We start from the raw sequence: 25,335 nt of genomic DNA on the forward strand, positions 1-25,335 counted from the left end.
AAACGGGTGAAGCTTCGTCACTGATTTTATGTTGCTGCGCAAGTCATTAATAAATGAATTAGTAGAATTTGGAGGTCGGTAACATACACCTATAAGTACTTGCGACGATGAGAACATGCATGCAGCCCAAATAATTTAAAAGTTAGAGTATGAGTCCATTACATAAGATGGAAGTGTTTTTCTTATTCCTAGAAGGACGCCGCCGCCTCTTTCATCTTTTTGGTCATATCTGTGAATGTTGTAGTCGTGAACACGTGTAAATATGTCTTTATCAGATATATCTTGATGCAACCCAGTTTCAGTTAATGCTAGTATGTCAGATTTGCTATCTTCAAGGAATGAAGAAAGCTGGTCGCGTTTACGCACAAGGCTTGGAATGTTAGTGAAAGATAATGATACAGTAGGAAAGGCATGATAGACGTTAGAGTGATCTTGGCGTTTTGGACACGCGCTGCCCCTGAGCAATCTAGTGGAAGGAATAACAGAGTTAGTACCGATATCAAATATGTATGTCTTGTTGTCTATGGGCAGCCTGTCAACTGTTAGTTTGGATTGTTTTTTCTCTGTCTTCGTGAATGCAATAAGCTGTCATCTCGCCTGCCGTGTAGCTGGGGAAAAGTCTTCACTGATAGCGAATGACGATCCTTGAGTGTACATGCTGTATCGTGCAGACTACACATGCGTCGCACATATCGGCCTGAACTGACTGACAGCACGAAGATTACGGCAACAAGTGCCTTTGAATGCCGACGACTATATATACCCTGGGTGTTTTCCTGAATAAAAGGTTCATTCTTGGATTCCGTCCAAACGATACATGGTGTCAGAAGTGGGATCGTTGGATGAACGTAAGCATTCAGAGCAATGGAGCTAGTCAAGCCACCAGAGCATCTGCAACTTTCTGGATCATCCGACAACATCGCGAAGAATTGGAACCTGTTCATTCAGAAGTTCGAACTGCTCCTACAAGCGACAGCATCTACGAACGAACCAAGGTCAGAAGCTGTCAAGGCTGCGCTGCTGCTGCGTGTTGCTGGCGACGATGCACTTGAGGTTTTTAACAACTTCACCTTTCTGGAGGCGGAACGCAAGGATGATTACACGACGGTCGTGCGGAAGTTTAAAGAGTGCTGTGAAGAACAGCCAAACGAAGTCTGTGAGACGTACATTTTCCGGTCAAGAACCCAGGGCGAAGCCGAGCCCTTTCAGCCTTTCCTGCGCGACTTGCCAAAGCTGTCGCGAAGCTGCAACTTCGCTGAATTAACCGAGTCAATGATCCGCGACCAGGTTGTATTCGGTGTACATAACCCCAAGTTGCGGGAGAAGCTCATCAAAGTAAAAGACCTGACGCTAGCCAAGACAGATCAAATCTGTAAGGCTGCTGAACTGTCCAGCCAGCAGAACGAGGCATGGGCTCAGGCGGAAAAGCAGGTCGCGCCAATAAAGAAGCGTCCGTTTAAATGCATGAAATGCAACCGCTCGCACGACCGTAGTAGGTTTCCGGCGTTCGGGAAGATGTGTTTTGTATGTGGTGGCGCCAATCATTTTGCATCGTGTTCCAAGAAAGGGTCTACAGTAGGCGAAGTGGCCAACGTGCAGGACACTTTCGGCATCCTTGATGTAAAAACATGCAGTGCGAGAAACTCGAAGGACTGGATCGTAAACGCTAAAGTAGCCGGCCAGCATGCCTTCTTGAAAGTAGACACAGGCTCCCAAGCTAACTGGCTGCCTTAATCGGTCTATCGGAAGTGCAAAGGGATGCAAAGTTTGAAGCCGAGCAGTTCCATTCTGCGGTGATATAGCGGGGCGCCATCAGACACTTCGGTGTTGCGTCGTTAGCAGTCACCATAAAAGATCAGGCTGGGAGTTTCGACTTCTTCAGTCAAAAAAGGCAACCAGGCAATACTCGGACTATCTGCAAGTGAGGCGCTCGGACTGGTCGCGAGGTAGGTGGATGCCGTCAACGCTAGCGCTGCCGACGAAATACTGCAGGAATTTCCTCAAATCTTTCAAGGAACAGGCTGTGTTGCCCGCCAGTATCGGATGGTATTACGCACTGGTTCGATACCTGTAGTCCAGCCAGCGCGGCGCGTATTGTCATTACAAGAACCACTCCGGGAGGAGCTGGACCGCATGGAACGGGGCGCCATCATCACGAAAGTGACAGAACCAACGGACTGGGTGAGCCCGCTTGTTATTGTACGTAAAACGGACGGCACACTACATGTATGCATTGATCCTAGGCATATCAATGAATGCCTGAAACGTGAGCACTATCAGATGCCTAAACGTGAAGACATTGATGCTGAGCTCGCCGGCGCTGAATATCTTCCCCGCCTTGATGCAAATTCACGTTTCCACCAAATTCCTTGGGATGACGCCACATCAAAAATATGCACATTCGGCACGCCCTTCGGTCGCTACCGCTTTCTGAGGCTGCCCTTCGGTATCGCCTTGGCTCCTGAAGTCTTTCAAAAAAACTTTGAGCGAAATTTTTGACTGGGCTCCGGGGGTGCCTGCGTATGTAGATGAGTTTCTTGTCTGGGGCGTCACTAAAGAAGAACATGACACACGCCTTCGAAATGTATTGCAAGTGGAAAAAAACGCTGGCTTAACTTTTAACGCAAGCAAGTGCAAGTTCGGGCTTACTATAGTTGTCATTTTCGGTGATGTCATCAGCAGAGACGGAATAAGGCCAAGTGCCACACTGAGCATGTCCCTTAAAGAAATGTCGCAACCAACGCACAAAGCTGCAGTGCACAGAATGTTAGGTGTTGCCGATTACTTTGGGAAATACATTCAGAATCTGGCAGAAAAGACGCAACTTTTGTGCAGTCTCATCAAAAAGGACACGAAGTTTCAGTGGTCGGCCAACCACGCAAATGAATGGACAGCCATCTGCACATGGCTCAGCAGCGCACCTGTGTTGGTTGTTTTTGATGCTGCCAGGGAAATAAGATTCACGGTGACAGCTGGCGGCCTGTTGCGTATGCATCACGCGTGATGAATGAGACTGAGCAATGATATTCGCAAATCTAAAAAGAGGCAATGGGCATAACGTTCGGGTGTGAAAAATTTCACCACTTCGCATACGGCCGTAAGGTAATCGTAGACATTGACCACTGCTAGCCATTGCATACAAAGGAATCGGCGACATGCCGCCGCGTCTTCAGCGCTTCCTCATGCGCTTACTGAACTACGACTATGTGCTTGAATTTGTACCAGGGAAGCAACTGCTGCTGGCCGACATGCTCTCAAGGTCGACGCCCATCAACCACCCAGGGGACACGAGTGGCTCGACAGAAGAAAGAGGTTCACGCAATTGGTGCAGTCTCGGACCTGGTAAGCAGAAAAATTCTTGACCGTTTAATTGCCGCAACTGCAAGTGACCCGGAGTTGCAAAAAGTGGTGCGCTACATCAGCGGCAGCGGCAATCTTGATGGCTGCATGAAACCATTTGCTACTGAGCTGTCACTAATAGAGGGAGTGGTACTAAAAGGAACCAAAGTCGATGAGGGACGAAATACTTCAACGTATACCCGAGGGGCACTTGGGCATAAACAAATGCAAAGCACGAGCCCGACGATTGGTGTTCTGGCCCGGAATTAATGCAGATATTGAAACTATGTTGAAAACTTGTGCCTTCTGCCGAAAGTACGCGTACAGGCAACCAAGCGAGCCTTTTATGCTCACACCAACGCCGGGTTACGCTTGGTACAGAGGCGGCGTTGATATTTTTCAGCATGGAGGAAGCTCGTACTTGTGCGTGTTGGATGCGCAGTCAAACTTCCCGGAAGTGGAACAACCGGGCGACACCACGTCGAGCAGGATCATTGACAAACTGAGCTGCATTTTTGCGCGATATGGAATCCCAGTCGAAGTATGCAGTGACAACGGCCCCCTGTTCGCGTCTCACGAGTTTGCCACCTTTGCATCCAGGTACGATTTCAAGCACGTAACATCTAGTCCTGGCTTTCCACAGTCCAATGGACTAGCGGAGAAAGGCATCCAGATAGTGAAACGGATCATGAAAGAAACACAAGAAAATCACGACGACTTCTGGCTGGGCTTGCTCAGCTACCGATCTACACCACTGGAGCACGGTCGTTCCCCGGGTGAGCTGTTGCAAGGCAGGAGACTACGAATCAGGCTTCCAGACTTCAGCTCGCAAGCTAAAAATTTTGTGTCTAAGCATAGACAACTTGGCGCCCACAAAAAGGGCCTACCAGTACTCCGAAACGGGAAGGTGGTCAGCATCCGAGATAAAGCATGGACCTGCAAAGCGCAGGTCGTGGGACCGGCAGCGCCTAGGTCCTATCGCATTGTTACGGAAGATGACCAAGTACTTCGTCGGAATCGGAGACACCTGATTCCAACGCTTTTTCCTCTTTTCTCGAGTGATCGCACCCACACTCCTTGTTCAAACAACCAAATACCACACCCTGGTGTTAACAGCGCAAAATGTAGACGAGAGACGCGCTGTTAACACCAGGATGGAAAACCAACAAGCCCAAGCTACTATTCTAGCGAAATACCAAACGCATGTAGCATAATCCCCCGGCAGCAGAAGCGACGACCCGGAGCATCTAAAGGTTATCACTGGGAGGGTGATACTGCTTCAGTCGCGTAACGTGCACGATATCACTGTACTGGGAAGCGGATGGAGCGTCAGGGGCGATCTCGTAGGTTGTTAATCGTTAAATATGGCACGAATCACTTGGTATGGGCCTGTTTAACGAGACAGCAGATTCTCTGACAGGCCAACCTGACGCGACGGAGACCATAGAAGCACCAACGAACCAGGTGGGAAGTGCACGACTCGATGTCACCGGTCGTACAAACGCCTTTGACTCTTTTGGGATTTAAGAAGGCGGTCACGGGCAATTTCGCTTGCGTGGGTACAGCGCGGGATGGCGTCAAATGCATATACACTGGTCGTTGCCGCGTGAGCAGGGAGGGTTGTGTCGAGGGGCAGTACTGGTTCTCGGCCGAACAGAAGTAAAAGTGGGGAATAACCGGCTGTGTCGTGGCGCGAGGAATTGTAAGCAAATGTGACAAACAGTAGAGCGAGGTCCCAGTCAGTGTGGTCTGAAGAGACATATTTCGCGAGCATGTCTTTGAGAGTCCGATTGAGACGCTCCGTGAGGCGATTTGTTTGCGGGTGGTATTAAGTGGATAGCTTGTGTCTCTTGGCACAGGACTGCGGGATGTCCGCGATAATTTTTGATAGATATGTCCGGCCACGGTCTGTGAGAAGTTGTCGCGGAGCTCCATGTAATGAAATCGCATCGCGTAGAAGAAAGTCGGCGACATCTGTGGCGAAGCTTGTAGGAAGCGCTCGGGTGATGGCGTAGCGCTTGGTCTAAACCGTGGCCACAGCGATTCACCTGTTCGCAGAGGTAGAAAGAGGCAAAGGGCCGAGTAAGTCCAAACCAACCCGAAAGAATTGTTCCGCGGGAATGTCGAGTGGTTGATGGTACCCAGCAGGGAGCGTCAATGGTGTCTTGCATCGCTGGCATTTTTCACACGCAGCTACGTATCTTCGAACGGAGTGACCTAGGCCTGGCCAAAAGAAGCGTCGGCGGATCCGGTCGGAGGTGCGTGACACACCCAGGTGATCGGCAGTGGGGAGGTCGTGAAGTTCGTGGGGAACAGCCGAGCGAAGGTGTTTAGGGATCACACGGGGTAATGCAGGGCCGTCGGGGTGAACGTTGTGGCGGTAGAGTACGCCACCTTGAAGTGTGAATAAGCGAGGGAACTGTCGGCAAGTGACGATTCCACGCGGTCAATGATGATACGCAAGGACGGATCACGGCGCTGCTCGTCAGCGACATGTAGCAATGGAAGAACAGAGAGAGCACAGGCGTCGGGGTCAGTATCAGACGTAGAGGTCACGTCTTCGACTGGGTAGCGAGAGAGGCAATCTGCGTCCTAGTGTTGGCGTCCGGACTTGTAAGTCACTGTGTAGGGATAATCTTGTAGTCAGAGGGTTCAACGACCGAGCCGGCCAGTAGAATCCTGGAGCGATAGGCAACAGAGCGCATGATAGTCTGCGATTACTCAGAAGGGCTTGCCATACAAATATGGGCGGAACTTTGAAAAAGCCCAGACGACAGCAAGAAGCAAGACATTCACGCTCGGTAATCGAATAGTTGCGCTATTATAGGTGGCTAGTGTAGGCCATAACGCGGTCGTGTCCGTGTTGGCGTTGCGATAAGATGGCGCCGATCTCATAACCACTGGCATCGGTTCGGTCCTCTGTAGGTGCGGAAGGGTCAAAGTGGGCCATGACCGGTGGATTGGTGAGAATCGTGATAAGGCGTGAAAACGCGGCAGCCTGAGGGCAACCCCACGTAAAAGGCACATCTTTCTTCAGAGGTTAAGTCAGTGGTCGAGCGATAGCTGAGAAATCTTTCACGAACCGTCGAAAATAATAACAGAGCCCCACAAAACTCCGGACGTCTTTGACAGACTGAGATACAGGGAAAGCCGTTACTGTTCAAATCTTCTCTAGGTGGGGTTGTACTCCGGAAGCATCAACAACATGGCCTAGCACTGTATTCTGTCGGCGCCCGATGTGGCACTTCGATCAGTTTAATTGAAGCCCAGCCTTGCGCAAGACGTCAAGGATAGCTGCGACTCGCTGAAGGTGCGTCTCAAATCTAGGAGATAACACAAGGATGTCGTCGAGGTAACAAAGGCAAGTTGACCATTTGAAACCTAGAAGCAGAGAGTCGATCATCCGTTTCGAACGTGGCAGGGGCATTGCATAAACCGAACGCATAACCTTGAATTGGTAGAGGCCATCTGGAGTGACGAAAGCGGTCTTTTCTTGGTCTTGCTCATCGACGGAAATCTGCAATAATCAGATCGAAGGTCGATGGACGAAAAGTATTTGGCACCGTGAAGCCAATCAAGAGCGTCGTCGATTCGTGGTAAAGGGTAAACGTGCTTTTTAGTAATTCAGTTTAGGTGGCGATAATCACCGCAGTAACTCCACGGGCCATCTTTCTTTTTGACGAGCACGACCAGCGACACCCAAGGACTCGACGAGGGCGGAACAATGCCTCTGGCGAACATCTTGTTTACTTCCTGCTGAATAACTTGGCGCTGCGCCGTGGACACGCGATACGGTCGGCGGTGAATGGGAACAGCATCACCATTGTTTTGCCGATGGCTAACAAGGGACGTCTGACCAAGTGCCCGATTGTCAGCCTCAAATATGACCGGTTAGATTTACTACGCGAGCCCAGTTCGTTCTTTCTCCGCTTTTCTCGGGTGATGGCGCCTACGCGCCTCGTTGAAACAATCAAATACCACACGCGTGTAGTAATATTGATGATGTCACAATTCGCTAGTGGAGGGTAAAAAAATCGAGTGAAATTTGTAAGGCTTGTGGTGTCTTCCAAATGAAGGTTCGCGAGGTTCTATTTTATGCATTGAGGAAGCGAATAGTTCTCCTTTGACAATTAAACAACGGTGTACTGAGAAATAGTGAGGAAGAAGGTGCTTGAATTTTCCTTTTCTAGGCACCCAAAAGTGTGCTGTGGTACGTTGAGTAAATTTTAGGCATTGCGATTGGTGCTCTAGAAAACTGCTTCATAGTTTCAATTCGAAGTTGTAATGAACTGATGGGTTTCGCGAACAATGCGTGCCTCGCCATAACGACAGTCGGTCGCTACCGCTGCGTGAGGGGTGTGCCATATTTTCGATAAAGCCTACTGAGGGCCACCATGAAACATTTCATCGCTTGCAATTGATTGGCTCTCGAACTTAACCGCGAATCATTTCTTTCAGGTGATTGCTACTATGGTATTTGTGAATTTACTATATATGTAGATACTCTATATATGACGCCGTTGTGTTAGCAGCCACGAGCAATACGTTTCAGAAGGCGGTGAAAGTAGCAGCTAGCTTTTTGATAAGAAATGCGCGCTTTTTTATTTTACGCGATAATGAAGTGGCCGTATTTGACTAGAACAACTCAGCAGAGTAAGAAGAATAATGATGACAGCTTCGCTGGGCAGTGAATTTTTAACACGGATAACATGTTTACACCAAATACCAAAATTTTATTCCGTGTAAAATGCAATGTCTTGGATAGCTAAGTACTAGGGGAATATTACCTGTTTAGCCAAGCATGTACGCAACTTCGCGTGTTGAATTTGCGGACATTCCTTTTACGCAAAATTTATGCACAGACACGGCGCATATGCGCATTGCAAAACCAGTATACCCCTTCAACGCTACAAAGCTTGCGATATCCCAGCCGCAAATTGTCTCGTCTCACGCGCTTTAAGAAGGAACTCTGCTTCAGGCATGGAGCAGAATGAAGCCGACATCATCATCAGCCTGTTTTATGTCCACTGCAGAACGAACGCCTCTCCCTGCCGACATATCCTTCAAGAAGTACGGCTCGAGCCACACCACCCCAAGCATACACGTAGGGATCGAGCGGGCGAGGCCGCCGAGCGAGCCGGAGCATTCGGCGTCCTTGCCGTGACGTCACTCACGAGAGGGCGCTACTCCAAACTCTCTCCGCTAACAACCGTCCTATCAGTATTACCGAGTTGACGGCTGCCTAGATCGCATACTAGAACTCTGCGTCGGGACCTGACCGAGTCATGTATGACATGATCAAAAATTTACACAGTGACACAAAAGTTACACTAATCGCACTTTTGAACACTGTTTGGGCGGCCGGATACCTTCCATCCGCATGGAAAGAAGCCATTGTGATCGCTGTTGTGAAATAGGGCAAAGACCGTTCATCTGTGGCACTTTACCGCTCGATAGCTCTCGCAAGTTGCCTTTGTAAGCTGTTTGAAAAAAATGATTACTCGTAGGCCCATAAGTTTCCTTGAATTCAGCAATATACTTCATCCCTATCAGTGTGGCTTCAGAGGTGGTAAACAAGTGATCAACTTCTGCGCATTGAAGGAAATAGCCGTGACGTATTTGTGTGCAAACACTTTTTCTTATCCATATTCCTCGATATGGAAAAGGCATACGCCACAAAATGGCGCTACAGAATCTTGAGACCTGTCAGGAATGGGTATCCGTGGCAATATGCTAAACTTAATCGAAAGCGATTTGTCTAATGGTACCTTGCGCGTAAAAATCTGCAATGTATTGCCACGTCCATTTATACAGGAAACTGACATGCCCTAGAGAGGCGTACTAAGCTGCACACCCTTTATCGTTAAGATGATAGCAATTTGTGCTTCCCTACCACCGGCCATTTTTTACTCAGTCTACGTGGATGACATCCCAATAGGCTTGAAATACTGTGACCTCGCAGTGTGCGAGAGAAAGGTACAGCATGGCTTGAACAAGGCGTCCAAGTGGGCAGACAAGAACGGATTTAAAACCAACCTCCACAAAAGCGCTTGTATTCATTTTATCAGATAGACAGGCCTGGTTCCAGATCCTTGTGTAGAACTGTGTGGACAAGTACCTGTCAACACAGAGCACAAATTTCTATGTATCATATTTGACTCCAGGTTTACTTTCTTTCGCACATCACACGTTAAATTTTTCTGGTAGACGTGCTGGGTAACTCAGATTGCTGAGGCGATGCGGTTTCCAATGTGGCAATGTCAGTAACATCAGTGATTTCGCGAAGAAATGCGATTGTCGTTCCTCGCGGTGCATTCCGATACTCGTTGCTAGTGCTTGTTAGCAAAACGACTGAACATTTGTTTCGCACCTGGAGAAGCCCTCTAGCTATACAAATGTGGCGCTCAAGAAGCAGGGGCATGTTTGCCTCAGCAATTCCTTCGGCGTCATCCTCCATGTCGCATCGGACATGGATAAGCACGCTGCTCTTGGGTGGCAACGTGACGTGATCGTCAGTTACGCGAACCGCGATGTCACGGCCGTTGTCATTACTGTTCGCTATGGCTTGCGGTAGCAGCGAAGCTGACTCTACACTCTTGCAGGTCGATGATCGCACCGTTCGCCTGAAGGAAGTCCATGCCGAGTATAAGGACCTTCGAACAATCAGGAAGAATGACGAAGTCGCCGATGTACGTGAAACCCCGAATGTTGACTCGTGCCGTGCACCGGCCCATTGAAGTTATGAGATGCCCTCCTACTGTACGAATCTGAGTTCAGGTCCATTACGTCGAAACTTTCTTCAGTATACGCGCAAGATTCTGGCTCATAACAGACGTGTCCGCACCCATGTCGATTAACGCCGTGGCTTCGTGGTCATCTATGGTAACTGGTACGTCGCAAGATAGTGACACGGAACTACACTGCTTTCTGTGCGTCCCAATTACGTCATATCGCGGTCGTCGTAGTGGAGGATCTTCAGCGTTCGCAACGTCGGCGACCTCATCTTCGCAGGTCGCTGGATTCAGTTTTCCCGGGAGGCTGGGCTGGGTGAGCGACGCCTCGTTGCTCTCGGCGTGAATAGGGGGCTGGCAGACCTGTTTCGGGCGGGTGACGGTGACTGGGGTTCCGTGGGGCAAACGAGGTCCTGGCGTCCGCGAGGTATGCTTCAATCTCCAGGGGGCGTTCACCATTGCGCGGGCAAGGCTAATTTAGTGAAAATCCATGGAGCCCAGCTCTGCGGTAAGGACCCGCCCTGTACAGGTGATCGGCTTCATCGCAATGAATACACACGGGCCTCCGGTCTGCGGTGCGCCATACGTCGCTATTGCGGGGGGGGGGGGGGGGGGGGGGTCGTGTTTCAGCCATGAATTGCGTGCGGCGAGGCCTGAAGTCGCCAGTTGCTTGTTCAACGGCGCGCACACCATGAAAGTCCGGGACGTCGCTCACATCACCAAAAATCGGAGACAACGAAATTCGCGTAGCTTCCGCGTACGACATGCGAGGTTGTGGCTGCCGTACCTCGTGATGTGGTGTCTCGCTTCGCTCTGGGACTTGGACTGCCTGCCTGATTTCCTCCCGGACGACCTCAGCCAGAGCGATTCTCTGTATCGATGCTGGAGCCACCTGACGCTTTTGGAGCCTTTCTCAAACGATAAGCCTAATGAGCTTCAGGGGTATAGAGATATTCACGCGATAGTGTCGACATGTCGTGGTCGTACTGCCTTGATCGCTGCTGCAGTGCCGTTTTCTTTGATACGGTTTCCGCGGGAAACTCTGCAACGGCCTTTAGTGAGTTGCGTATTAGGCCACCGAATAACTCTTGCTTGACACCGCGCATCAAGTGCCTGAGCTTCTTTTCTTCCGAAATGGACGGATCCGCGCGTCGGGAAAGTCGGAACATATCTTCGACAAACATTGCGATGCTTTCGTTCGGCCTCTGTACTCTAGCCTGAATTGCAGATTCAGCTCGCTCCTTGCGATCGAGGCTGGCGTATGTGCCGATTAGTTGCCGTCGGAATTCGTCCCATATCGATAGTGCCGCCTCACGGTTTTCAAACCATGTCCGCGCATAGTCCTCGAGCGCAAAGTAGGCGTTGCGTAGCTTCCGCTCTGGAGTCCAGCCGTTGAATTCTGCGACACGCTGAAAGTGATCGAGCCAGTCCTCTACATCGTCGAAGGTGTCCCCATGGAAGGACGTGGGGATTCGCGGCTGGTTAAGGACGACCTCGGTCGGCGCGGTCGAGGAAGAAGATGGAACCGATGTATTCATCCTTCTGACTTGATTCGGTAGAGGCTCGTGCTCAGGCGGCAGTCCTTGAAGTCGGCCGGTTGTTCGTACGTGCACAGGAGTCAGCTAGAATGGACTTCGTACTGGGCTTGTAGACGGTGTTCGGTCTGGGAGTGGTAGCACGTACCCCCCACCTCCACCAGAAAAATATACTGTAGATAGGAGACGGAGTCTTGCAAAATATACGCTTCTCTTTAATGGCGGGCCAGAACAAGAGCGTGCAGCTTGCGCACTTCATCGTCTTTAGTGGCGCCGACCTTTGCGCGCACCGTCCTGCGGTGCGGGAGCCCCAGATGTTTCTGTCAGTATTAAAGAGAATGGTCTGAAAACAATGAACTTACTGAAAATTGTATCCCACACAGCATGGGGTAGCACAGAAAGTGTTTGATGAATATTCATAAGAGCCTAATTCGATCACAATTGGACATCGTATATAACTCTGCCGCCCCGAGCGCGCTAAAGATGCTAGATCCTGTCCACCATCTAGGTACCCGCTTAGCCACTGGCGCATTTAGGACAAGCCTTTTCGAAAGCTTATACCCAGAATCAAATGAATAGTCATTCCATCTGCAGAGAACATACATCAGCCTCAGATGTATTCCCAATATACACTCTAATCATTAACATCCATGTTTTAATGCCGTTAGCGATATGACGTGTGGTACACTTTTCCGTAATCGTCCCTCTGTAAGACAGTATTTCTCACTGCGTGGGAAGGAGCATGGTGAAGAAATGCGTATCCCACTCCTCGAGCATCACTTTATCCAACCAAGCTGTTACCTCCTTGTGAATGGCAGGTGGTATAATGCGACATATCCTTTCTAGAAGTTACAAAGCACGCTCCAGAGGTCGAAATCCGAATGCATTTCTTAGAATCCAGTACAAGCACTACTGCGCAGAGTTCTACACTGACGCTTCCAAGTCACACGCAGGGGTGTCCTACGCAGCCGTCGATCCATCCTTATCGGAATGCGATGTACTGCATACGGGAAGCAGTATCTACGGCTGAGGCCCATGCACTATTGTCGGCTGTGAAGCATATGAAGAAATGAAAGCTCCAGAAAGCAGTTATATATAGACTTCCTAAGCGTCGTGAAGGCATTGATGTCACTCTGTAAGCACAAAAATCCAGTAGTTGATGAACTCTGTTCCTACCTTTGTGAAGCGTATCCGTCTAACCAGCATTTCACTATATGCTGGGTGTCTGGCCATATTGACATCAACGGTAACGTTCTGGTGGACTAGATGGCCATGTCAATTGGATCGCATGCTGTTGATCCTGCCGCTTCTGTCCCTGTCACAGATCTGAAGCCTTTCTTACGAAAGAAACTGCGAAGCCACTGGCAACGCATGTGAGACGTCGAAACAAATAATAAGGTGCGCGGGATCGAGCTACAGTTAGGTTTCTTGGCCCCCCGCAACAAAATCATGCCGAACAGATATCCTATTCTGTCCTCTCAGTATTGGACAAACATTTCGCAACCATAATTTTCTACTCAGTGGAAATAAACCTCCAATCTGTGGTAGAGGTGGTGAGGGGCTGATCGTCCTTCACCTGCTCCTGAAGCCTCGGGAAGACCTAGCTGGGAGAAAGAAACATTTTCCTTTTGCATACTGCTATTGTGTGCCTCTTCACCCGGCTATGTGTCTTGGTAAAGAGCCGCTCTTTAACACCATAGCAGTCCTCGGTTTTTTAATGTCATACGTATTATAAGTCCATTAAATTCGTAGCGCATCCTCGTTCCAGAGGACGCAGCTATGATAGTTGTTTTTTTATAGAACATGCCTCCAGGCCCTTGTGTTTTAAGACCTCTAATGAGGCTGTAGTGATGTAGCCAATTTTAGCATCACACATATCTTGTATATCGTATCATTCTCTCGCATTGCATCTTAATGCTCATAGTACCCATCATTTCCCATCGCTATAATCTTATTACACCTAGATTTTAAGCACTTTAGAGCGACTATTTTTTAGGCCCCTTCACTGCCATGTCACATCAACTTTATAGAAATCATAACACCACTGCAAAATCATTAACACTGTCATGGCGCTCTTTCGCCATCCGTGGCCCTCGCGCCAATAAATACCGCACATTCATTCAACTATCCAGCGAAAGGTACTTCTGAGGGCGATGTCAAGAGTCGCCGTCTTTTGCCGGCGAGTACGGTGGTCGATCCGTTGACCGCGGTGGAAGGAGGCGAATTGGGAGGATGGCCGCGCTCAGCCAACGTAGGACGAAGCACGCAAATATCGGTTCCACTCTCGACGCGATAGCTGACTTCGGTGACGCGGTCGGTGACGAGGAAGAGGCGACTGGATCTGTGGCCGGCAACAGTGGTCGCCATCAGTATTCGACCCAACCGTTTCCCGCGTAGAAGTAGGGCTGGCGGCACTGGTTTGTGCGAGAGCCATATCGACGGTGGCACCACGAAAGCTTAACGTGAGGAGGAGAACAGCGTTCAGAATGACCGGGACTTGGGAGGCGAGGTCATGACGAAGTACGCAGTCGGCGTGTTGGGATGGCACAGACCTCAGTTGTCAGTCGGGCTACTCGCCGTGTGAGCTCCTCGTTGGCTTCGAGGAGACGCGCATAGCTGTCGCCAGCAGCTTTGCTGTGAAATAGAGGGTCAGGAGGGCGATGGATAGCGTCCTCGTAGGGAAAACCGACATCCACAATCTTGTCGGGCAACTCGGCCCGAGATTTCAACATCGAGAATGAAGATGCGGTTAAGATTATGTGCACCTGCGGTGGAAGGCGCTGCAGTAAAGGTTCCCGGAGAAGTACGTTGTCAGTTGAAGGAGCCAGGTGTCCAGCCAAGGCTTGCATGTGACGCAATATGTAAGTAGGCTTGCGGTTGCCGAATTCCAATGTAAGACGTTGCTGCCATCGATGCTGCTCCGTTTCAGTGGTGCGCCGGATGAGCATCGCCTTAAGGTGGTCATAGGTGCGGTCGACGGCCAGGGAGCGAGGACATCGCGAACAATCGCAGCAGTAGTTGGTGGAAGCTTCCAACGACGTGGTTGAACATGGTCAACTGCAAACTGAGGCGGTGGCAACAGAAGAAGGATTCGATGGTACTGAATCAAAGTCCCGAGTCCGATGACCAGAACTCCGGGAGTTCGAGCGCGGAGACCTCGGGATCGCGGGTAGTCGCGCTGACGGCAATACTTGATCGGGAGAATCGGACGCCATCACTGACTGGATAGAAGGCGGACTGCTAAGACAGCGTAGCCTGAGCTCCTTGCGGCGGTAGACCCAGCGAAGCGGCTGAGGCACGCGAAGCTGAGAGCGATGGCACAAAGTCTGGAGTCACGAAATTGTGGGTGAAGAAAATCCAGACAGACGCTGGTGCCTGGTGTACAGAAATTATATTTTCTGGCTGAGCTCGCTCAATCAGGCAGAAGCCTGATTCCGCTGATCACACTGCTCGCGCACCGTAAGCGTGCTGGGCGTGTCGTCGTCTTCTCTTGTGACCGGACCATTGTGGCACGTATTAGTGGGCTACAAGGTGAATATATTCTATAAAAATCTCAGGCACCGAATTGATAGCATTGCAGAGGACGCCCAGAATTGAGCAGAAAATCCAGCTACCTAAAATGGCGTAGACGTGCAGTTTGTGAAATGGGCGAATGGACACCGCAGGGGCCTGGGGATCTTTCGATCGCTTTTTGGACAAAGACAACGGGAGGGTTTACGCAAGCTTCAAGTAGCGACGAACGAACATACGAAAGATATTGCCCGGGACCTGAAAAAGGTATCATATCCTGCAGACACCCACGCTACACGCGAGGAGTAGAGCATCCCTATGGCAAAACTCAGTGCCACTGGGACCTAGTGCGCTGGATTATGGGCCCAATGCCGCGCGCTGGATGCTGGGGCGCTCGGCAGGCACGGCGTACTGGGAGGCACTGGCTACTTGTGAGAAAAACAGCTCTAGCGCGTTAAATATGCGGTTCCTGGACACCGTATATATATATTTTTAATACAAAAAACAACAAAGAGCGTTTTAGTGCAATAAAAGAAACGTAAAAATAAAACAACTGCGACCAGGATTCGATCGCCCGACCTATACAACCCAAGCCCGGCACATAACCGCTACGCCACGCCAGCAGATTTTTTTTTCTTTATTACATGGGAAAACAAAACTTAAATTGTATTACAATGCTGACACAACTACACACTTAAAACTCAGGCAAACACACACATGCGTCCAACAAGTGCATCCAGTCTGGTGGAGATTCCTGCGCAGCGTACACACTTCTTACATAGGCAGCACTTTCACGAAAGAAGGACTTTGTAGATCGCGGGCTTTCGGCATGGCGATCACACAGTCTACTTCTCCACAGGCTATATAAGCCAAGTGTAATGAACATGTCATAGGAAGGACCACCCGTAACCTTAAACGGCAGAAACCTAATTGAATATGGAGTTATCTAAATGTCCTTTTTAAGCGTCCGTTGGAGAATGTCCCGAAAAAATACAGGGTCCCTACAGTCTATGAAGCAATGATCTATGGTTTCGGCACGTGGACAGAGCCGACAGTTTGTTGTCCATGGCACAAAGCAACCCCTCGAATTTAACCAAGTTTTCACAGGAAGTGTTTCTGAATGTAATTTAAAGAAAAATGTTTTTACTCCAGGAGGGACACACATTTTTCGGACGCGGTTAAGTACATCCTGATAAGGTCGGCTTAAATAAGGTGCACGATACAAAGGATCTGGGAAAATAGAGTCCACCAGTGCCGCAGAAATTGCTTTTCGACTGGCAGTGAACACATACTCCAGGCTGAATCTAACTTTCAGGAAAAGAAATGTGTCAACAACCTCTTAGAGAAAGCCCCAAGGAGCCTGTGGTACATCTTTTACATTTAATGACACTACTATATAAGGAACATACTGAACTAAACGGAGTTGCAACATTTCACGGAAAAACGGATGGTCACTGTCTCGAAAGAAAAACAGGCGAGAAACAATTTGTCTGACAAAGAGGTGTACTAATCCTAGACCACCACGTTCAAGGGGGAGCAACAGACTGTCGCGCCGCATCGATTCACAGCTCGAACTCCAAATAAATGTTGCAAATACGCGATGCAGCGCCTGAAGGCGAAGTCGTGAGCAGTGCAGTACTTGCAGCGCATACATCAGACGGGAAGCTGAGAACACGTTGCACACTTCAGCACGAATGAACCTTTACAAATTCGCCCTCGCCATGAATTCACTTTACGTTGAATTTTGCCAACCTCTCCCGACCAATGAGCGTTGTTATTTCTGTACTGTGAGAGAGGCACATCTAAATAACGAAGATCCTCTTTCCATTGAATGCCTGCGTAATGTGATGGCACTGTGGCCCATAATCCAAACCAAAAACCTGAACGTTTTTCAAAATTAACGTTTGCGCCAGACGCCTTACAAAATTCTTCTGTAATTGCAAGAGCAGTCTCTACACTGTTTTTATCGGTGCAAAAAAAAGGCCACGTCGTCTGCATATGCAAGAACCCGAACCTCATTAGGCAGTAATTTAAACCCCTGGAAATTTTGTTCTTTAAGAATGCTCGTACAAAGTGGCTCTAAATACAAACAGAACAGAAGCGGTTACAAAGGGCATCCCTGTCGTACTGATGATAAGAGCCTAATTGGATCGGAGAGAGAGCCATTCACTATCAGTCTCGTTGATCCATTAGCATAACATATCCTGATACCTCTAAGGAGCAGAGATCCGATATTTATGTGCTCTAGTACAGTAAACAGGAATTAGTGATTCACCCTGTCGAACGCCTTAGCCAGATCTAGCTGTACCATTGCCACCTGTCCAATCCTTTCAGCTAGGCACTCTAGCACCGATCTCGCAACATGAATGTTCGTATGAATGGACCGGCCCCTGATGCCACATGTTTGATGATCGCCGACCACAGATCTTATTGCAACTTGCAAACGGTTAGCTAATACCTTAGCAAAAATTTTATAATCCACATTGCATAAGGAGATAGGCCGATATCCGTCCACTTTTTGCAATTTAGTCACATCATCGCTTTTGGCTATAAGAACGGTGTGTCCTTCGTACATTGTGGCGGTTAGGCACCCTGCTTCCAAGGCCTCTCGGTACACCTTAAGTAATAGTGGCGATAAGAGGGAACGAAAACACTGGTAAAATTCGGCAGTAAGGCCATCCGGGCCCGGCGTCTTGCCCTTCACTAAGGAATCGATGCATGCAGTTACCTCATTAATATCAATGTTTTCATTTGTATAATCGTAATCATACTGATTTAACTAGGGCAGCAACGATACAATTTTTTGGCAGCATCTGTATCCAATGGCTTATGGTCTCGAAATAGTTTTTCATAATGTTCAAAAACGCTTTAGTTATTATAGTAGGCTCATTAAGAATGATTACACCATACTCTATCTCTAGAATTTGTTTAGACAGCGCGTGCCGGCGCTCATCACCAAGGGCGCTACTGCAAGGCTGTTCGTCCAGGAAACGCTGCTCTCGCGCACGCACAAGCGCACCTCTGTATTTTTCTGCGTTCAAAGTTTGTAACTGCGCCTTGACCTTATGAATATCATCAATGTATTGACCCGGATGTAGGCATTCAAGCTCATGCAATTCACTCAAAAGTCTATACAATGCTTTGTAATTAGTCTTCTTTTTAAAAGGCCAATATTGATGACTCTTCGATAGCTATCATTTTAGCTTCCTGTTTGAATAATTCCCACAAAGCAAAGAGTGGCAAGTCCTTGCGGCATGACACATGAGCTATAAGCTCAGTAACACGATTTAAGAAACACTCTCGCGAAAGTAACTGGTTATTAAACTTCCACAGCTCCCAGCACATACGCCGACTTTGATAATGACGGCTGCCAAACGATGCTGACACTAGGCAGTGGTCACTGAAGAATATATGGTGCACAGTGTAACCATAAATAAGAGGTAGCGCGCTAAATGAAACATAAATTCGGTCAAGCCTTGCATGCGAGGTACCCTGGAAGTGTGTATATCGACATCCCGCCTTTTCATTTTCCCCAATGTCCACAAGCTGATAATCACATATCAGGCGTTGCAAAGCATCACTACTTGGATCGCGTCTCAGCTTCAGTGACGTACGATCTTGCGCGTTACATACACAATTAAAGTCTCCGAAGACGACCAATGCACGATCAGTACAAAAATGATGTTCTAGGGATAAGAAGAAACACTCGCGATCACGTAACTTATTCGGGGCATAAACACACACAAATCTAAAACTCGTGCCACTGATATCAATATCGCAACAGATTAGGCGCCCTTCCCCGTCTGTAAACATATGTAGCAAATCACATTGTAAATGTTTGCTAACAAATAACAAACAACCTGCGGAAACGCCTACTGCATGACTGACACAAAAATTATAGTCAGATAGGAAGGGAGATAGAGCCACTTCTGTGTTTTCGTCGGATTCAATCTTTGTTTCTTGAGTAGCAGCAATATCTAATCTTCTATTGCGTAACACATGAAGAAGCTGTACTTGCCGCCGCTTACTTCGTAAGCCACGGACATTTAAAGTGCCAAAATGGAAGGGAAGAGCGCCCGCCATGATTACCTATGTAGGTGCAGCATTTAAACGCTGCTCCAGAGGTGCACCACTCCCTTCTTGATTAGGTGATGCATTATGGACCTTTTGGTGCACGTTAACACAAGGCACATCTGGAGTAGGTGTTCCCCGGAGCGGTTTTGTCAACTTTTACACTTTGGGAACGCTAGCCTCCTTTCCCGAGGGCGATGGATTGTCAGATGGCGCTGGACGCTTCTTAGCGGCCTCGCACGTCGATCCAGATTCCACTGACGGTGAGCGATCTTGAACTGGTGGCGGTTCTGCCCATGACACAGTTGGTTCTTCGTCTTAGTCTCATCCTCGCTTGCAGGCTTCTGGCTGAGGCTAATTTCAGCCGATGACGGCTTAATGTGTTCTTGTCCACGAGTCTCAGGGAGTGTTTCGCCAGTTGCATCCACAACTTCGCTCACGTCCATTAGATGATCGGTGATGGTGTCATCTTCAGATGCTCTATTTCCACGAAGCTTGTCGGCGTAGGTTCCGACGCATGCATCTGCAGGGTGACCGTAGCGGTGACAGTTATTGCGGCGCGGTGTTCTACATTGTCGCCGGATATGCCCAACTCTGTTGCACCGGAGGCAAAGTGGTGGTCGGCCAGGAACCAAGATGAGACACTGGTGGCCGTATATGCTCAATAGATGTGGCAGATTACTGGCAGAAACCCCATCTTTCAATGTCAACGCTACGTCTCGATTAGTCATTTGCCAGCCCTCCATGCCGTCACACCGCCACATTTCTCCCGTGATAGACTGCACTGTGCCATATGGCTCTGGCGCTTCAACAATCCGTCTCTGTTCGAGGTGTGGGGGAAGCCAAAGAAGCTTCATCTTGATATTCTTGCATTCCGGGTCTATGACAAGGCACTTGAGGCCCTTCACCAGCAACTCGCCTTTGTCGACAAGTTTCTGTTTCGCGATGCTGTTGACACGTGCGACTAACCACAAATGGCTCATCTGGTATTGTCCAGCGCCAAGGATATCAGTTGCATTTAGCACTGAAAGGAGTGCATCGCGAAAGTCCGAGGCCCGATACGGGCGCCCTGCCAGGTCAGCATGCAGGAAAACCGAGTTGAGAACGGTATTGCCAGTCGGTAGACGAGGGAGAACGACTTTATAATTACCAGAATCAGTAGTTGAAGGCGGGTGTGATTTTCGGCTGAGGGCCGATGCGCTGTTTCCAGCGGAGCTCATCGCAAACGTGGCCGTTCGAACAAGCCAGCAAACGAACATAAATGGATGATATGCCATGTCAAAATCAAGAAGCAGTTTTAGTTTAGCAGAGCTACGTCTCGTACAGACACGGTAGATGCGCTATCGCCCAGGAACTAAAGCTCACGCTTGTACTACAGAGAAAAATTTACTCTCTGTATTCAGTAGCATGCTCGGAAGTGCCACAACATCGATTTTGACTTGCGATTGGTATTTTAACTTCGAAGAAAGTCCTAAATGACCCGCCGACCCGGGACGCTGTATGGGCTGTTACTGCCGATTTTAATAGCCGTTTTTTTTTCTTCACGCGATGGATATGCAACGTTCTCTTAAATCGGTGATGCCTTTCAGTCAACACGTCTGTCTAGTCATATATCTTCGTCAGAGAAGCGCAGGCTAGTGCTGGGAGCCTTCGGCGATAGCACATATACTTGTGTTTATGACGCGTCACAAAGGCGGTCGTCGCTTCTTGTGCTGGCAGTGTATACATGAAAAAAATTGTTCATTCATGAACACCGATGCGAAAGCTCAAATACAGAGTGATTTATCCTTGTTAGACTTCTTGATTACTGAGCCTAGACGCACCGATAGCGTGAGACGGACTCGGCGGATACGCTAGACCTAAGCTTCGGTGGGGACCAATCTCGGCGCGCGGAGCTGGCGAAAGCTAAAATCCGTGTATTTGAGCATCACAGCTGTTTTTGTGTACAATAGGGGAAGTGGAAGCGCAGGAATCACCCCGGCTTTCTTATCGGTGCGATAATATCAGTCAGCCATAGGCTACAAACTCGAGGTCCGTTCGCGCGCGTGTGAACGACTTCTGCATTTGATGTCCACTCCACAACACTGCGACAACGGCGACAACTCCCAGTCATATGTTACGTGTGAACTACTAAAAAACGCGGCGTCCGGTGCGTTTGCGTAGTTTCGTTCAAGAATTTAGCGATCCGTCCAGTTAAAAGGGAAAATGACAAAAAAAGAAAGTGATCTTCAGTGTCAAATGTGCATGAATAAACACGGCAGCTCAGGCACCTTTATTCCAAGCTGCGACGAACTGCGACAAGCTGGGACACGAAATAGGGTTTTATGACCCCAAGATATAGCGTTATTTAGGACAAGAGACTGGTATCAAGGGATGAAATTCTATAAAGCATTTAATATTTAGCAGCGCTCGTCCTTGCGTACTGGAACCAGCGCGGCACAAACACAACCAGCGCAGTTTCCAGTGCGAACCAGCGAACTGCAGCGAGCACCAGCGCCTGTACAGCACAAACCAGTGCGCCCCAGCGTCATGGCAGTGAAACCAGCGTCTCTTCCAGTGTGACACAGCTCTTATCCAGCGTTCTCACTGGTGTCCCAGCGAGTCCCAGCGAGCGCCAGCGTACCCAGTGCGACCCAGCGCCAAAGAGCGCGCTGGTTTCACACTGGAAGACGCTGGTTTTTGCAATAGGGATATTATCGAAAACATAATGACTGACTCAAGGAAAAAAGATCAACGTGCACTATATGCTGCAAAACCTACACGAAAAATACCTGTGAACCCTACTCAACTTCATTAACGGTGCATAGGAAACTGTGTACTACAGGAATGGAAAGGCGCAACAGTGATTCCCATAGCTACGCCATACAAGCCACATAAGAATATCGAAAATCTCAGTGCGATGTTTCTGACAAGTTGTGTGGGTAGACTGTTCAGGAAAAATGGGCCAAACATGGCTTGAATGACACTTGAAGCACACCAATGCACTAAACGGAGCACTGGTAGAATCTCAAAAGCATGTTTCTACGCAACAGTGCTTGCTCAGAATCCGACAATAATTCTCCAACCTAGCAGTACAATGCGAAATAGAACAATTGTAGCCATTGATATCGACAGAACGCTTGATAACGCAAGTCATTAAGCCTGCTGAACAATCTACATGACGTAAACCACGCAGCCAAGATCTATTGCTATATTAAAGCTATCTCACTGTCACAAGTGCCCACCTTTTGCTTTGAGCAAAGGCGTGCCCCACGGTGCCGTATTACCTGCTGCACTCTTCAATTTAACATTTATGGATTGTCAAGGAAATTTAGTAACGTAGATTTAAATTACATTGTATGAGCTGACCGCATAACATTATGGTGTACTTATTGAAATGCGGCCTCGACGCAGTAATAGAATACGTTAGAGGCATCGGTCTCCGGTGTTCTGCTAGCAAAACATAATTACAGTGGCACACAACGGAAGGCGGAAAAAAACGGGTAAGTCGAGAAATCTCATACAATTAAACCTTGACAACGACGCCATAGATAGAAAACCATTCTTCAAGGTGCTAGGTTTTACAGTCCAAGATGGCAAAGCAAACCATTGGATTCTAAAATGCGCTACGCAAACAAACGAAATCATGATTAGCCGAATAGCAAGAAAAAATCTAGGACTCAAAGAGTACGAAGTGATAAAAATAACAGAACGCCGCCTTAACACCATCAGCGCTCCACGCTGCCCTTACACGACACTCGCGCCAAAGCGAGAGGAACAAAGTGAACATTCAACACCAAAAAAACCACGAAGGTGGCACTGTGAGTACTCGCTACCGACTCTTTACAGAAATAGAAGAAGCCGGTATTTAAAACCCATTCGAAGGCAGGATCCATGTGCACCACCTTGCTCAACAGCAACGTTTCTAAAAATCCGAACGAGAAGGAGAAGTTATTGCGTGGCTCGGATATTAACCATAGCCCTTCCTGCATATATCTGACCGCCATCGTCACAGCACGCCCTTCCTTGAACATCTGCGCCACCGAAAGCTAAGACCATGAATGCTGAGGCACAGTATGCGAGGAGACCAAAAAAGTGAACGCGAACATAGTTGGAATGCGTACCCGCAACAGGCATGATATATTACATGGATGCCAACTGTGATACAGCTAAAAAGATGGCTAAAACAGCCGTGAAAGCTCGTGCACGGATACCATAACGCCACAGAAACAACAGCGCTCGAAATATAAACAACCATTAGCGCAATAACGCACCACGATAACCTAACCACGTCCATATACTGATAACGCTGACGCCATACCAAAATTGACAAACAATGCACTACAGGCACAAATTAAAATAATCGCCAAGGACCACATGACTTCCAACAACGCAGTAGTTAATGGTTCATCTCAAATGGGTGCTTGGCCACCACAGAATCGAGGGAAATGGCAAAGCAAACGCCCTATGCCGTGAAATACATGACCCGGGTCCTTCGATTGCCTGGCCGTAACCACATACGACCCGCAGTTACAAATAAAATTACACCTCGAAAGAAAGGCGTATGTTCAGAAAATACGAGACAACCACACCAGGCTGCAAGGTCTATCCAGTATACAAATAAGGCGCCAAGCAGTAATCAGTAATCATAAAGAAAGAGACACTAAAAATATACAAAGACTATTTTCATAGACTACAAGGTTTATCCAAATGCTCAAAATGTCGATCATACGCCATTAACAAACACACTCTTTGGAAATACCCAGCCGTGCAATGCCTAGAAGCAATCTACAGGGTGTACCAACTATCATGCACCAAGATTTAAAGATATGCAAATGCCACGTACGTGAACAGAACCAAGGCAGAGTTGTTTGGTGTCGCTTGGCGATACTGAGATTGTTTCTTTGCATTCCGCATAATTATAGAATTATATTGATTAATTAATCAGCTTCTCAAATATTAAAATTACATAAATCAAAAGTGTCAATGATAAAACTGCAGAGGAAGATGAAGAGCTACCGCTGCAGCTTCCTGTAGATCAATACGTGATACACCAAAGTGTTTTTCCGAGCCACAAGGTCACCCGTCAGTGCTTTGCTCTCCAATAAAGTCTTTATTCACTCACTCTCACTCCGACCGTGGAAGAATTGATCGAATATACGCAATTATGACGCGCGACTTACCGCTCAAGGCACTCAGCGTATATTCGCGGGATTATTTCAGGTACGGGAAAACATTTTTATGTAGTACGCATTTCTTTACTTACTTATTTATTTATTTACAGTACCCTCAGAGGAAGTATACATTATAGAGGGGAGAGGTTACATAAATGAGGTAAAAATGATTTAGAGAAAAAGCGCAGTATAAGGAACAATTAAAAATTATGCTAGCTCTCTAATTTACACAAAAAAATAGTAGTGGTAATTCGCCATAGAAATTTCATGATACACTTCAATATAGAAGTTGAGAACGATAGGTCATTACATACATAGTTAATTTGCAAAAAATAGTATTTATACAATAACAAGTCACATAATATATTGAACGCAAGTTTCATGATTTACATGTAGTTAACTAAAGCATTTCTAAATTGAACAGGATTACTTATACTAACCATAGATGCTGGCAGAGCGTTCCATTCGCTGCATATTTTGGGTGAAAATGATTGCGAGTGTGTGTGTTAGAGCGAGGCACATGTACCTTATGCGTATGATCCCTACGTGAGGACATGAATGGCGCTGGATTAATCCATGCCGACCGAAGCGCAGCGTTCTGGTAGTAAATCTTATGAAATAAGCATAGGCGTGATTGTTTCCTGTGGGTTAATATCGAAGGCGGGTTCAGTGCAGTCTTCATTTGTGTTACGCTTGCCGTATGATGGTAATTAGCTAGTATAAACCGAGCTTAGCGATTCTGGACCCTTTCAAGGCAGTTTATTGAGATCTCATGATTTGGGTCCCATACTGATGGTGCATATTCCAACTGGGCGAACATATGTCGTGTATAACAAATGTTTGAGTTATAATGGGGAGCGCGAGAAGTTTATGCGAATATATCCAGGTGTGCGATTAGCTTTGCTAGTTCTAAAGTCGATATGGTACTTCCAGGGTAAGTTATAGTTTATATGGACGCCAAGATATTTGTAATTTCTTACGCTCTCGAAAGAAATG

The 25,335-nt window shown here is 48.0% G+C and overlaps 1 protein-coding gene across 1 annotated transcript; it reads right to left on the reverse strand.

The window, feature by feature from the left end:
- Nucleotides 1–14,115: 14,115 nt before the first annotated feature.
- LOC142563499 (uncharacterized) lies at nt 14,116–20,406 on the reverse strand. Its single transcript, XM_075674048.1, has 2 exons — nt 19,449–20,406; nt 14,116–14,633 (listed from the first exon to the last, which is right to left on the reverse strand). The coding sequence occupies exons 1-2, from the start codon at nt 20,404–20,406 to the stop codon at nt 14,116–14,118; spliced, it is 1,476 nt and encodes a 491-aa protein (XP_075530163.1).
- Nucleotides 20,407–25,335: the final 4,929 nt, after the last annotated feature.

The sequence above is a fragment of the Dermacentor variabilis genome, chromosome 11 (assembly GCF_050947875.1).
Source record: "Dermacentor variabilis isolate Ectoservices chromosome 11, ASM5094787v1, whole genome shotgun sequence".
In the NCBI taxonomy this organism is placed as follows: Eukaryota; Metazoa; Arthropoda; class Arachnida; order Ixodida; family Ixodidae; genus Dermacentor; species Dermacentor variabilis.

Bases quoted from the DNA above. Each gene is read 5' to 3' on its own strand.
- LOC142563499 (XM_075674048.1), bottom strand. From the start codon at position 20,406: ATGAGCTCCGCTGGAAACAGCGCATCGGCCCTCAGCCGAAAATCACAC. The intron at 14,634-19,448 runs GTCAGTGGAATC...CGTCGTTGGAAG, and splicing joins CCAGTTCAAGATCGCTCACC to CTTCCACCAACTACTGCTGC.